We start from the raw sequence: 15,358 nt of genomic DNA on the forward strand, positions 1-15,358 counted from the left end.
TAGTGATTGATGCTTGTGATCTCTGTAAATTAGGTGTGTCTGAAATACTACGAGTATGAGTTCATGGAGCTGGCGTGCCAGTGCCCTGCCGTCGTCTGCTGTAGGTGTGCTCCAACACAGAAAGCCCAGATCGTGCGTTTGCTGCAGGAAAGGACTGGCAAGCTCACCTGCGCCGTAGGTAATGGACTTGAGAGAAACTTGAAAAACAGTTTTGCCTCCTTTTTAGTCTGCTCAACCTCTTGTTCATACATTAGGCAGAGTCTAAGATTTTGTGTCTGTGGGGACATCTGTGGCTGGTATGAAAAGACTGAAAAGTGTTTTAAGCATGTGAACTGTTGTTTTTCTTTAAAAGCCTGACTTATGTCAGCTTCAGGCTGCAAGCAGCCAGAGGTTGAAGTCAGAAAAGCATGTTTTGGCTATGCAGCTGTGCAATAAGAAATCTGTTATAAGTGTTTCAGAAACAGCACCGCTCTAGTTAGAGTTGAGTGGCCGTGTAGGATGGAGTCTTTTTATTTTTATTTTTATTTTTTAATGTGAACAGTCCCGTGTCATCCCATAACACCTGGAAATGCTGAGCTAAGGAACAGGTTCTTTGTTTTTTTCTGGGGGAAGGATGATTGGTAAAATCAAGTTTTGCATATGGAAACTCATAAATATTTGGGGTGATACCTTTGCAGAACAGAATTTGAACTTTGTCAGATACAGTGTTATTGTTAGCAGGAGCTTTATTTCATCATTGTATGTAAAATAGTACACCTACTAGTCAGTTTAACTGATCAGTGGCCTTGAATTCATACAGGTCTATTAAAAACAAAACAAAAACACACAAAAAAATCAAACCACTTCTTTAAGAATTCAAATTCTCAAGTTCTGTTTAAATTCCTGCTTTTGTTAATAAGGTTCAGTGTTTCTTCTAATGTTACAGCCTGGCCCAGATGCCTTTGGTTAGGTTGCAAGTTGGATCTGTTGCTTAACTACCAATGTCATTCATCTGTGCTGTGACCTGCAGGTGATGGAGGGAATGATGTTAGCATGATTCAAGAGGCTGACTGTGGTGTCGGAGTTGAAGGAAAGGTGAGATTCTCATGCTTAATAAGACTTCTAATGGCAATTCAGAAACTAGTTAGCAAGTATCTCTTAAGTAAATCCTCAGAAATTTGTGCAGGAAAGTGAGAAGCTTCCACAAGAATAATCATCCAACCAAAAATGAAGTGACAAATAGTTTTAGTAGAGTTGAAGTTTCTAATTTGATTCTTGGGAGATTCCTTGAACTTGAACCACCATGGTTAATTTGGGGTTTTTAATCGTGTGTTGGTGCTCCAAATGCTGGGGTTATGATTGCTCTTAGAATTAAAAATGGGTTATATTTTATCTGTAGAGTGTGTATTATTTTAGAAAGCAAACTCTAGGGTAGAGTTCTAGTTCATGCATGTGGAGTTGTTTTGAGCAAAAGGACTGAATTTAATGGGGGTGAAAGACTCTGCTTGCAGTATGCCAAAACATTAAAATTGAGTGAACTGTTGAGACTGAACATTTGTGTTCAAAACTGACCTGGTATAAAATGAGTGTCATGTTAACATCCATGTTGTGAATCATAGTCCAGAGGGTTGATTAGAATCAGAGGCCAGGGTTCAAATGGGAATTCTTTTCATATTTTTGCTCTTTAAGTAAAGGCTGTGGTGGAAGGCAGAAATGCTGAGGTAATACTCTCCTCCACCTAATGAATTGCAATTTTTCTTGGAAATTCTGTTGTGATAACTAGTAAATAATATATATATATATATATATATAGTTTTCCCCAATAATAAAATGATTTCCCTATAATTTTGCTTGCTATTGTACACAGGAAGGCAAACAAGCATCACTTGCAGCAGATTTCTCTATCACTCAGTTTAAACATTTGGGTCGTTTGCTGATGGTGCATGGACGGAACAGCTACAAGCGGTCAGCAGCTCTCAGTCAGTTTGTAATCCACAGGAGCTTGTGCATCAGTACAATGCAGGTCAGTGGGCTGTCGTGTGGGCTTTTCCATTGAAGAGGTAGAAAAAAAAGCAAAAAGCAAAGGTTCTGCTTTTCAGTTTGCATGCAGTTATTTTTTCTTCTGAAAATTTTCTTGGGTTGGGAACTTCAGACTGTTACTTTGTTATGAAAACACACAAGCTCTTGGTATTGGATGAAGATCAGCAAGTTCTCCAAAACTGGACAAACAATATTCTGCCCTAGGAAACATTGCTGTGATACAGTATGGCATTGCTGATTTTAGTAATGCCAAAAAGTACTGAAAATCTGAAGGAGAACAATATTCTGCTAAGTGCACTTAATTTCAGGTGTGTTTTAGGTAAGGACTTCAAATAGTGGGACTGTAGTTAAGCATCTGGCTGAAGACCTGGCTCAGAACCTGATGAGGTTCCCGAAAGCTTGGTCTGATGTGGTGCAGAGTGTTCCCAGGAGGCTGTTGAAGCACATTTTAACCTCCCCAAGTGCTCAGCAGTCTGTTCCTCTTCGTTCCAAAGAGAACCTTAGAAACAGATTTAGTAGTCTTGAAATTTATGTTGCTCGTGTGTGCAGAGCCCCAGTATAACAAAAATGCAATTGCCAGTTGACAGGGAGAGCTGAAAGAGATTTTAAGAGTTTGTAATCCATATTCTGTTCTTAGCTGTGGTGACTGGAGTGAAAGTTGCCGTTAAGGATGAAGGTTGCTCTTTGGGACTTTTATTTCCACACTGTAGAGTATAATTGCATGCATAAAAAATACTAAAGCTTTTTAGTAAAGCACTTGATATTTTTCAGAAGGCTCATTCTTCCTTTCTACCTTTTTAGAATAAATGTGTTAAAGAGGGATAACTAGAGACAAAAGGCTCAAACTCGAGAGGATGATCTAGCTTCCCCTTCAGCAGAGGCAACCTAAGAGACATCCCAAGCTAAAAACAAGATCAGAAAACAAACCCATGATTTCTGTAACTGACAAAAATTATTTTTACATAGTGCAGGCATAATCTAGGGAATGAGACATAAATAAGTATGCACCTGTCCTTCACAACATTTGGATGGCTTTGATCAAAAGAATGGGCTTCGAAGGAAACTCTTTATGCTCTTTTCTGTGGAATTATATTACAAAAAATTTTCCAAGTCCAGTTCTTCAGTGTTTGCTCTTAAACATAGTTTTCATCCAAGGTTTGCGTAGGAATAAAAGGGTTGATATTACATTCTTCTTAGTTTCGGGAATTTGGAGAACCCACTGAAAGTACTTTCCAGCTTGAACAGGCCATATTTTTAAGCTGTTACATTAACTGCATTATTTAATGCCTGAAAAGTTTCTATTTTCTTTTCTAGGCTGTTTTCTCATCCGTATTTTACTTTGCTTCAGTTCCCCTCTACCAAGGCTTTCTCATCATTGGGTAAGAGCTCACTTTTTTATTAATAGTGTGGAAAACATATGTGTAATGATAGATTTGGGCTAATTAACATGCAAGGCATGCACATCTCTGCTCTGCATATTTCACAGCACTGCTTCAGAAGGCAGGTGTGATCTGTATCCCTCTGTGTTGAACAAAGCCACCGAGGCAGTGCAGTCACGTCTAGAATCCTTTCCAGAAGGAGAATGTCTCAAATTCAGAATATTGGAAGGTTACAGCAGTGCATCTTCCAGAAAGAGCTCCTTCAATCCTGGCAAAAGTAGAAAGACAGTCCTGGTGCTCTGGTGGCTGTGCAGCAATGAGAGCCAGTGCCCAGCTCCTGACAGTGTCATTTTAAGGGGACAACACAAAATCTTCAATGGGAGGAATCAGCTGATACAGTAAACTGAGAGATAGCAGTAAAATATACTGGTATTGCACTTGCAATCCCATTACTCTATAAGCTATCCATTATGTGATTAAAAAACAAACAGCAAATTCATCCCCACTCCCTTCTGGTGCGAACAGGACTCAGCCCAAACTGTGGAGTGGAATTTAGGGTGGGGACAGGTCTGTCCTTGGCTCCATTAATAAACCTATAACACCAGTTGCAGTACTTGAAACAGTCATGTAGCTGTGAATGTTTCTAATCAAAAGCTATTCAGAAAGCAAATCCTGCAGGTTTTTCCTACATGCAAAACTCTAGTGTGTTCCCTTTGGAAGTTTTTATAATACGGACGTTATTTAGTACTTTGAGTTTACTGTACTGTATTTTCTTTCTGAAGATTAGCGTTTTTGTTTGCTCATCTAGATCTTAGCTAATTTTTGGTCTTTAACCTTCTTCGCAGGTACTCCACAATTTACACAATGTTTCCAGTGTTTTCCCTAGTCCTGGACAAGGATGTTAAATCTGAAGTTGCAATGTTGTACCCAGAACTCTACAAAGATCTTCTTAAGGTGTGGGAGACTCTCGTATGTTTTGGTTTCAGGCAAAATCCTTGTTTTGATTAGAAACTCTCTAAATGTTTTAAATCAAATGTATTTTCAGTAGATACAGAACTCATTGTTGGCCATATCATATATTTTCAAGCAAAATTATTTTAAAGGCAAATTTGAATTAACGGATATAACCAGATTTTAGTGCAGTTTGCTATTGAATGCTGCATAAAATACAACTTATTAAAAATGGCTGGGAAATAATAGTTGTATTCTGCAGGAAATTCAAAGTATTTAATATTACTGATTTGTTCCAAAATAAAGGGAGAAGAGAAATTGTCAGGGAATTTGCACTCTCCTGAAGCCAGAAAAGGGGGGTGGGGGTCATAGGGGTAAGGGATCTATTAATTTCATGAGGGAAGGAGGTTATCACATAATTTCTTGAATGGAAATTTGCCTTAAGGATCATCTAAGGGGATTGTCTAAAAGTTTGGTTGCTGTGCCTTTTGTTGTTGCCTAAGCATGAAAGACAGAGTTCCTTCTCCTTAGACAAAGGAAACTTTATTTGATACTTACCATAGAAATATCGGGAAGGTAAATCTTGTCTTTGGTTCTCTTTTTTTCTTTTCTGGAAAATTTTTTGAATAACTGGGTATGTGGACTGGGAACATCTTTCTTAATTGAAGGAAAGGATGGACTGAGTCTTCAACAGATCCTTTCCCTCAAGGATTTCTGTTAAACAGATACTCTCAGAAGCAAAGCCTGTTTTTCCAACAGTCTGAATAAGTCTCCATCTGGTTTCACTTGTATGTTGTCTCTGATGTCATAAACCACTAATTCTCCAACCATCCTTAGGCCTGGTCTAAACATAGGTTTTTTTGTACTGGTATAGCTGTGTTGGCTGAAGAAGCTTTTTTTTAAAACCTATCTGCCTTCAATATGATGTGATTTGTGTGTGTATAGAAATATAATATTAATATATACATATATTTGTGTATACACACATCTTATATTTCACAGTACAGTGACTAAACTCATGAGACATCGTTGCATTGAATTAATTGTGTGTGCAGTAAGGAAGAGGTACTGTGCAAGCAGTGAGCTTCCACAGTCCCAGGCGTCCTCTGCACATCATGAAAAATGAGAATAAAGAGACAGTACTTCAGGGTTGGTTGGTTTGGTTTGGTTTCTTTCCAAATCACCTTCAAATTCCCTTTTATTAATTGGTGGGTTGACCTGTAAGTGAATGTTCATAAAAGAAAACCCTAAGAGAGCTGTTTTTTTTTTTATTCCCTCTTTTAGGGACGACCATTGTCATACAAAACATTTTTGATATGGGTCTTAATAAGCATCTATCAAGGTAAGAAATCAGCTTCTGCTTATGCCTTTACATGTTTTGATGAGTACAGAATATCTATTTATACTGTGAGAAGCTAAGGAAGTGAATTTAGCAATGGATCCTTAGGTTATTGAATCAATATTTCTTTTTTTGTTTGTTTGTTTTTTGTCTCAGAAAATTTTGGTAGCATTCCCAAAGCAAGAAACAATTTAAAGCTAAATATTGGCAGCAACTGGTCAACAGTGTCACAGTGGTGTGATGTCAAAGTTCAAAACATTTTGCCTTTTTCCATCGGGACAACTCTTTGTGATTTTGTGCAAGTTCCTTTTGGTGCTGTAATTGTTCCATCTGTATAGTAGAGCTGGAGACTCTTCCTTTGTTTTGAAAAAGGTTTCCAAATGTATGGGTTATGCTGGTTAGTCAGTATGCAAAACAGAATCTGTGGATTAGTGTATTTTATCTAAACCCTGTTTATTAGCAGTGGCAATAGCTCTGGTTACTTCATAGCCATTTGTAATTAAGGATTAGAGTAGAGCTCAAGGTCTTGATCATATCACATATACATGTACTCCACGTAGCCTGCTAGGATAGTTGAGCAAATACCTTAATTACAATGCATCCATTTTACAAAAGTGGATGTGGGGATAGGGATATATGACTCTACAAAGTCTTTTTATTTAATTTTGTCTTTTTTTTTTTTTTTAATTAAGTAACCTCAAACTCTAATACTTTAACGGTTAATCAGGGTATCATGGAAAAAGTATACATAACGCTGAGCTATAAAGCTAAAAATGGTAACATGATCCTGTGACAAAATTTCTTGTTTTCCAAAACTCCTTTATCAACAACAGTCAACATAAATGTGCCAAAATAAGCAGCTAGTTCTTACTGATTTAAATGATGTTACCATCCTCCGTAGGGAGTGAAGCCAAGAATACAAAAGCTCTCTTAGCATTATCTTCTGAAATCTAATACAGTAGAACCCTTCGACAGGGCTAACGGTCTTCTGTTGCTGTATAAATATGATGGCAAAGCCAAGGCATTTATAGAAAACTCACAAGTGGTGGAAAGCTACAGCCAGAGGGTGATGCATTGAGGGAAAGATTTATCCTTGAGCTGAGACCACTATCTCGTTACAATATTTGGTTAAAGTGACTTCACTTCTGATGTGCTAAATAACTAAAAAACATCAGGCCAAACAATTGGACTAGTTGCTAGCAGAGATGAGCCTAACCAAAAACTTGAGCAGCCCTAAATTTTGGAAAGTTCACAGCTGGATTTGAACTCTGTGGCTCGAGCTCTAGTCACTTGCAGGTTTTCCCTTCCGAAACTAGCCTAGTGTGATGGATGTTGGTGCAGATTACTCATGCTGCTAACATGAGTTATTTATGCAGGTGGCTGTGCAGGGTGTTTTGAGCATTCCCTGGCTTATAGCTAGAATAGAAGTACACAACAATACATCATTAATGGTGTGCTTTAGTGTGCCCTTCTTTTAGGGGAAAGTGTCAAGGGGAGAGAACTTGGCCAAAGTAGTACAAAAAAGAAACTAACTTGTATCAACTGAGCTTCATAACACCTTACTTCTATCTGGGCACTGAGGCAGTGCAGTGGGATTTAGAAGTATTTGATATCTTTAAGCTTCTGAGTAGTGACCAGCTGCTTTTCTGGAAGGATAGAGTTTCATGATGCTAGAAGTCACCAGCTGCCAAAATAGTGTGTGTTAATTTCCTATTTCCATGTGTCTATGAACATAATAGATTATCATAAAAGTCTGGGTACCTCTGCAGTAACTTTTCCTTGTCTTATCAGTTGTCTCCTAAATAGTAACTAGGTCATTGTCATTACATTTAACAGGCTTCATGACTATGTTTCAGCCTTTCCAAGACTTAGCAGTGGGTTTTAGAGCTTCAGCTGTTTTTTAAAAAAATATCCAAATTGGTCTACTCTTTTGCAGGTAGCATCATTATGTATGGAGCACTCCTCCTCTTTGAATCTGAATTTGTCCACATTGTCGCCATTTCCTTCACATCTTTGATTCTCACCGAGTTGCTGATGGTAGCATTGACAATCCAGACATGGCACTGGCTCATGATAGTGGCTGAGCTGCTTAGTCTCTCCTGCTACATAGCTTCCCTGGTCTTCTTACATGAGTTTATCGGTAAGGTTAAATGCCTTTTTTCACCAACCAGTTGCTTCATGACCTGGACTGTAAGGACATGAACTCAAAGGCTGTTGAGGAAGTTAACATGATTATAATGACAGTGGTTCTGACCAGAGCAAACTCTTTAATTCTGAAGGATATTTTATGGTTCCTTCTCATAGCAAACACTAGAGGAGATAAGGGTAAGGTAGTCAGTAAGCTTTGTGCTGATCAGTGAATCTCATCCTTGCTTTCAGAGCTCCACTGCATATCACCTGTCGTGTGGAATAGTGGTCTTTTATTTCCATGTGGGAACTGAACTTGAAACTAAAAATGTTATCCTCTGTTGTTGATTTGAAAGATGCCATCTTCTAACTGGATGAAGTAAAGTTACCCAATTCTATCTGCTTCAATGGGGACTCTTCTCTTGTGTTTTTTGTTGTTGTTTTGTTCATTTGCTTTTTTTTTTTTTAATTTACCTGGAAGACAGCTAATCATTTTAGTTTCCCTGGCTAAAGGGAAAAAGGCGAGGAATTCTAAATTTCCAGATTTACTCTGGTAGTTGTCTGTTTGCAAGTATCAGGTCCATACAGTTTGATCCAGGGTTTGTTCAGGAAGCCACAAGATGTCACTACTTCTTCCATAAACTCTTTGTATCCTCTGAAGACAATGAAGATAACTTCCCAGTGGGCTAGATCTCACGAATACGGGTATACCAGCCCTATTTTGAACAATACTTCGGCTATTTTTGTAACACTTCTGAGATACCATGACTGAGTTAAGAGATGTATTTGCTGGACTACCAGCCACGTAGCAGAGGACAAGTCCCAGAGTACAAGTAGTCCATTTAAAGGAAGCTCAGTATTGCCAGCAGATGGATATCCCAGTTTCAGATGAGGAATATCTGTGTGCTTGTCTGTGATGGGTTATGTGCCCTGCTGGAATCCTACAGGGAATGAGTTATGCAGAAAGCTGAATCTTCTGTGAAAGAGAAAGGCAGAAAAGTGAGGAACCAGGGACTGCATGAGCTTTGAAATTCTGTGTGTGTGGAGAAGGTGAGGCTGTTTAAGCTGCATTGTTAGATTGTATGGCTTTTCTGTACCTCTTCCCAGAATGTGCTTCCCTTCTTTCTTGACTCTGCTCTTCTCTTTTTACAGATGTTTACTTCATTGCAACTTTGTCATTCTTGTGGAAAGTCACCGTCATCACTCTGGTGAGCTGCCTTCCCCTCTACGTCCTGAAGTACCTGAGGCGAAGGTTTTCTCCCCCAAGCTATTCAAAGCTCACATCTTAGGGCTGCTTTTCTTGCACACCAGAGATGAATATTGCACATGGCTGAGAGACAAAAATCATGTAGTTGTTACTATAATGAATACGTCTGATATTTGCATAAGGATCATGTAGTAATCTCTATTACATGCTGCTTTATTGAAAAAGACTTCACAACTACTACAAACGGAAACCTAACGATACAAGGGAAGGATTTTTTGAGGGTGGAGGCACTTGTTAGTTCATCCACTTTTTGTCACTTTTGTTCAACTTAACTGGGGTCGAATGCATGCAACTGCAATGATGATTGATTCCTCATGCGTGGTTAAAAGTACCAAAAGCTGCTAACTGACCTTGGAGTATATGTTCGACAATTTTTAAGTTACATTTTAAAAATATCTGTGGTGTTCCTTGCATTGTGTAACGTAGTTTTATTATTTATTTTTTTGATTCAAGTAGGTACATTCTTTTTACATCTTGGAAATCCCTTAACGTAGGTGATGCACTATACTGTTGACAGCTGATTCCTGATTTATGGCATGCTGTTCCCATAATGGGGCTCCAGCACGTCGAATCTACACACACTGGAGAATCTGAGCATGTCTGAGATTTTCCTTCAGTTGAAATGTGGTCACCCTGGTGATTTTGGTGGTATCCAGCCATCGATAAATACAGAGAAATGTAATCTAAAATGAAGAAATTCAGTTTTGTTTAGTTCTTGTGCTTCCTGTTAAAAGGAGCTGGTGACATAATAACTTTACTCTGTATTTATTTGTATAGGACAAAATTATCTAAACTAAAGCAAATCCTCTTTGGAAAAGAAATTTGCACTTGATCAGACTTGAAATGTGTTGACAACGTGAGAAGAGACTTGTAGTGTTCCGCAGACAATGTGGCAGACATGTCTTGAATCCTCGGAGACTGAAAGGAAAGGTCACAGAGCTGCTACTCCTCACAACTACACAAAATCTGTTTCCTGTTAGGGTGAAACAGTGAAGATGAGCTGCAAATAAGCTGAGGCACTCCTAGGTGGATGTCATTCTTGACGCCCTCCCTGCAAAGGGAGTTTTTGAGAACCTTGCGCTTGTGTTGGTCTAAAACCAAAACTTGAATGGGAGGCAGGAGCAGGGTCTGTACAAAGGTTCATGTGCAGAGCAGTATACTTGTTTTTAATTTTCAAAAACTCAATTAGTTTTGTTTTCATAATAAGCATTGTTCCCCTTATAACACAGTGAGGAGGGCAACACGTGCACAGGCTGTTCAGAAGAGTGACAGGGTTGCAGAACCATTCACCATTGGATCTGTGCATCAAGCATGGCTGAGCTTTTATAGTGGCAGCCATCCTCATCTAATGGCTGTTTAGTCTGTGATAAATTAGTTGCTTGCTGTCTTGTTCCCACATCACAAAAACCACTGTCGTGGTGGGCACAGCCTGGCGCCGTCGCTGGTCGGCTGCACGGAGGGACAGGGAACGGCAGAGCCCAGAGCCTGAACTCCCGCTTGTCTCTTGAGGCAGCCCCTCCAGGTCCAGGCAACAGCACTGGTGTGAGGAGCAGAAGCTCCCTGGTTGCCTCTGTGCCATGCTGAACCCCTTTAATGGACTGCCAACTTCTGTTGCCATTGCTACAGACGCTGTCGCAAGCAGCACAGTGCTGCATGAAAAGCTCTGGTGTGAAAATCAGTGGAAAATCCGAGTGTTGTTTTAAAGGGAGAGCGTTGATCTGCGTTGATCTATAGCAGCACGTCTTGAATTTTTAGATCTAAGATTGCCATGACTTACGTGGTTGATTTTTGGTAATTTCTCTGAGGAATGCTTTGGACAACCTGACCTGCCTTCCTTGTTCTCAGTTACTGAGAGGAAGCAAGTTCCAAAAGCTATATAGAGAAATTCATAATGCGTGTAGCTTGGGGTGAGAGGAAGGTGCAAGTCCATATGGCCTTGTCATTAGTTCATGTGGGGGAAACCCTCGTAATTTAGGAAGTTATGTTTCAAAATCCTTCAGGAATAAGAACAGCCAACACCCTTTAATCTAAGACAAGGTTTTTTCTTTTGTGCCAGTCTTCTGATTAGGCACTTGTCTGAAATCCTAATACATGGCAACCACCTTTAGAAACAACCTGCTGACCAAGGAAATGTAGCTAATTCTTAGCAGTCACCTTTTAATAATTTGCAAATTTGCCTTTCATTCTCTTCTAATTTTTTTCCTAAAAAGAATAATAATATATATTCCTACTATTTTGACATGCATTGGGTACGGGCTTCAAAGTCCTATACTTCTCATTGATTTGTCTCAAAGAAGAAAAACAGTGCCCGAACAGCTCTATATCGGAACAATTGGGCTAGCAGCTGTCTGTGAATTATTGCCAAAAGGTACCTCATGTTGTCTTTATTGTGACTTGCTACAGTTCCTGGATACTGTCAGACATGCAGCTGTTCTGGAGTCCCCAGTCAGCATTTGATTTAAATAGATTTAAAGACAAGAATCATTTTTTTTTTTTTTTTGTCAGCTTCTTGTGACTGAGAAGTCAAGTACCTCTTGTTCTTTGGAAAATACATCATGATACACATCTTTGTAAAATCCCTGTCCCTATCTAGCGTGTATTAGTAGTTCAATGTCCTGCAAAAATAACAGTGCCATGCTACTGTATGTAAATATTTGAGACGTATGTATGGTAGAATTCACTGTTTCCTGAAGTCAATACAGTTTACACTGAGTGGACCATATTTGCAAAATATTAGCCTACACCAAGAAAGGGAGTGAATTGTGATTTCAGTAATATTTATTGAATCATAACTTTAATAATGAATGCATATTTAGTGGCATTGAGACTAATCTGTAGCTGTGTCCTGGGGTGGGGATTATGTTCCTTTACAGCTAGTTTTTTTGCACAAGGTTGTAAATCCAGGAAGTAATTTCTCTCTGCATTTTTTAAATCAATCAGAAAATTAAAACTGCCATCTAACAAACAGCCGGAGAGAGGAATGATTGTTGTATTTTTCAAGTTTAGCACTTTGTCTGAAATATATTTCTCTTAAGTTATTTAAAAATGTTTTTAAAAGCAAAGTTTAATACATATGTTCATACTTACTGTACATCTGAATAAATGTATTCTCTGCTGGAAATTTAAATTAATCTTTTTCATCTAGTATGCTCATCATTTGTGCTTATTGAGAGTGAAAGCATTGTTTTCTTGTATGTAGTATCTTGTTTGTAGATTTAGTGTTCTTTTTGTTCCTTTTTTTTTTGTTGTTGTTCTGGTTTACGTACTGCAGCAGTTCGTATAACTTGTGAGCTTTGGGACTGCGCTACAAGTGATGCTGTAGGATAGCAGTGTGTGTCTTGGTGTGTTCTTGTTTCTTCTGGCTGCTGTAGGGAAGCCTGTGCTCTGTGATGTGCTGCTTTGGTGGTTAGTTACGTGCAGATTTTGTGATATGCACTGTTCTCTTCTTGCATCACTGCAGTAATTCCAGGTGCTTAACAACCTCTTTTTTTTTTTTTTCTTTTCTTTTCTTTAACTCTTGGATATGTTTCCTCTGTAGGGTTTGCCCCATTTCTCTTTGCAAACACTTGTTCAGCTCATACTGCAATTGAAATGCAACATCCTGTGTTCAGCAGCTCAAATCTGGGCAGGGTCTTATCAGAACTGGGCTGGGGAGTGATGAGTGACATCCCTGGTGTCCCCTCAGAGTTGAGAGCTACATGCTGAGGGCTACAGCTGTGGTTGGACCAAACTGAGCAGTATCAGAGGCATTTTTCTGCAGTCTGCTGAACTATCACAATTAAATACTGTGACAAACTATCTTGCTCACTGCAACTCTTGATGGAAATTTTGCTGTAGATGGGCTGTTTGTCAGGGAGCCCTGGTGAATTAGATGTGTGAATCCCTAAAGCTTGTGTTCTGGCTTTATCTTTTAAAGAGAGCTGCTGCATCTTCAGATAATAAATCCTTAGTTTGCACAAGCAGTGCTCTGAACCAGGTATGTGATCTATATTGTATGCAGCTCACCGTCACACATCCTTTGTGTACAGCTGTTCAGATGGGGATTGACTTGTCTCCACAGCTGCATAGCTAGGGCCAGCTGATTGCCCTCTAGAATCGTCAGTGTGAGCTGGATGGGCTCTTTTCATTTTTATTTATTATTAGTTATTTCAAAGTTAATAAACTCTGATTTGCACGAAATCCTGGGTTCTACAGCTTTGCCAATATGGTCCATTACTACTGCCTACTACAACTTGTGTACTTATATGCCTTTGAGAACATTTTTAATTGTTAAAATTTGTTAAAAATTAATGTTAATTTAATTTAATTTTTAATTGGGGAAATGGATTCTGTTGTCAAAAGGATATTTACTGTGATGCTGATGTTTTGTACTTGTCATCTACTTAAACAACATGTAAATACTCTTGATTCAAGAGAAATATGAATGCCAATTATTTATTGTTCTGTGGAGTTATATGTTGCAGATGTGTAAGAACTTAAAAGGGAATGTTGTAAAACAAGGTGGAAAAATAAATTTTATGCAACTTCTCTATTTCATCCATATATGCCAGGTGTGATGCACCTGAGTTAGTCCTGCCTTGATCAGTCCAAGATGTGTTCTGACAGAATTAAGTGTAGAGGTCAAGCTGCATTGTGGCCCTTTAATGTGGCTAAATGGGAAATGCACGTGTGAGAAATGATCAGTGCTCCCTGCTGATCAGTGTGGACCTGCTTCGTTAGACTTTGCTATAAGCAGTTTGCTAGCTGTCTTCGCGGGAAGCTTAAAGTGTATAGGAGATGGCAACTTCTGCCGTCCTTCGCTTTATCGGTGGCTTCTTGCAAGGCTGCAGCTTCATGCAGGATTGCGTTCTCCAAGCCATCTGAGCTTTGTATCATAATGTAAAGGTATTCATCAGCCCTGGGGAGCAGCATAGGAGCAGCTGCAGGTGGCATCTGTGTTGCCACAAGGTGGAGATTCAGGTGCCACCGCGCTCCCGGCTGGCCCAGGTGCCTGCCTGTTTGAAAAGCCAGTTTCAGGAGACCCAGCTCGTTCAGGAAGATTCTGGTTGAGTTAGCCTTGGGGTTTTTTTAAGCCGGTGTAACCCCAGTGAGGGAGAAGATGGTTGGTACTGGTGATTCCCACTGGTGTGAATTAGGAGGCACAGGCCTTTCATTCGAAACATGGATGTGCTGCTCTTGGAAAAGCAGTGACGCAACAGCAGTAGGAGCAGCTATTTTTGGCATGTTCTCATCACTCGAACGTTTGATTAAGAACTCGCTCTGCACACAGCAGTCACACAGATAGAGCTGGCTGCCGTGTTTGTGTCAGAAATGGAGGGAGAGGAAGGAATTTAATGCCGAATATTCTCTGCAGAGGAAACTGCAGTAACTTTAAGGACACAATGCTGTGTTTTTCTACTAAAATGTAATAGAGCTATAAACACCCTCAAATAAAAAGAAAGAAAAATAGAATTAGATAAAGTAAATCCATAACTTGGGAGATTATTTAACTCAAGCAGTCATTAAAAACTATTCCCTCAGACTCCTAAATATATATTAAAAAGCTTTTCTTTTAGGTTCTATAGGAGACAAATGCCAGCATATTAACCTCTCTCATGATTAACATTCTTTTGTGTAAAATAGTTAATGCAAATGTTAAATACGCATTTTTTTTTGTGATGTTTGCACACATCAAATGAACGCTGTGGACTCCAGAAATTACAGTAACAGACTTCACTCCCAAGTGTTACCAATTTCCCACTCTAAATGGGTTACATAAGCCCTAGTTAGTGGTTCTTTTAATTTATGGACGGTTTCTTTTTAATGGTGAAATGTGTAATTAAAAAAAGCTAGAAATAGTTTTTCTAAACTCACTCTGGAAAGGGAAGGAGAATTTCTGCAATTTTTTTTTTTCACCCAAACATTGCATAATAGTAGAAATGTCAAAGATTTCCATGGGTTTAATTTCATTCTTCATGTGGCTGTGGTCATACAAGAAGTTTGAACACTGCAGGGGTTGGCAGATTTTTGGAAGATCACGCATCCTGGGATAAGTTTTCAGCTTAAGCTTTACCAAAGAATGCCAGTGGCCTTATTTTTCAAATTGTGGTTGTATTATATACTAGTGTCTTTTTTCTTTAAAGGGAGGGGAGGAGGGGAAAAAAAAAAGGTGCTGGCTGGTAATTGGGTTTCATACTATGGCCCTGAGCCTTACGTGTGGCATGAAGACATACAGAACCTCACCTTAAGCCATTCATAAAGAAGAAAATCCTGTTGATGTGCCCTCTGTCTTTTCCT

General features: G+C 39.1%; 1 protein-coding gene across 2 annotated transcripts in view; it reads left to right on the forward strand.

The window, feature by feature from the left end:
• ATP9A (ATPase phospholipid transporting 9A (putative)) overlaps positions 1–13,582 on the forward strand; it is a 61,137-nt gene extending 47,555 nt beyond the window's left edge. For both annotated transcript variants that reach the window (XM_082773558.1, XM_082773559.1), the window contains 8 exons: positions 34–178; positions 1,010–1,074; positions 1,847–2,002; positions 3,334–3,398; positions 4,244–4,352; positions 5,634–5,691; positions 7,625–7,828; positions 8,968–13,582. In XM_082773558.1, the coding sequence (XP_082629684.1) occupies positions 34–178; positions 1,010–1,074; positions 1,847–2,002; positions 3,334–3,398; positions 4,244–4,352; positions 5,634–5,691; positions 7,625–7,828; positions 8,968–9,104 (939 nt within the window). In that variant the 3' untranslated portion in view covers positions 9,105–13,582. The remainder of the gene's footprint in view (positions 1–33; positions 179–1,009; positions 1,075–1,846; positions 2,003–3,333; positions 3,399–4,243; positions 4,353–5,633; positions 5,692–7,624; positions 7,829–8,967) is intronic.
• The last annotated feature ends 1,776 nt before the right edge of the window (positions 13,583–15,358 follow it).

The sequence above is a fragment of the Aythya marila genome (assembly GCF_965140915.1).
Source record: "Aythya marila genome assembly, chromosome: 16".
Classification (NCBI taxonomy): Eukaryota; Metazoa; Chordata; class Aves; order Anseriformes; family Anatidae; genus Aythya; species Aythya marila.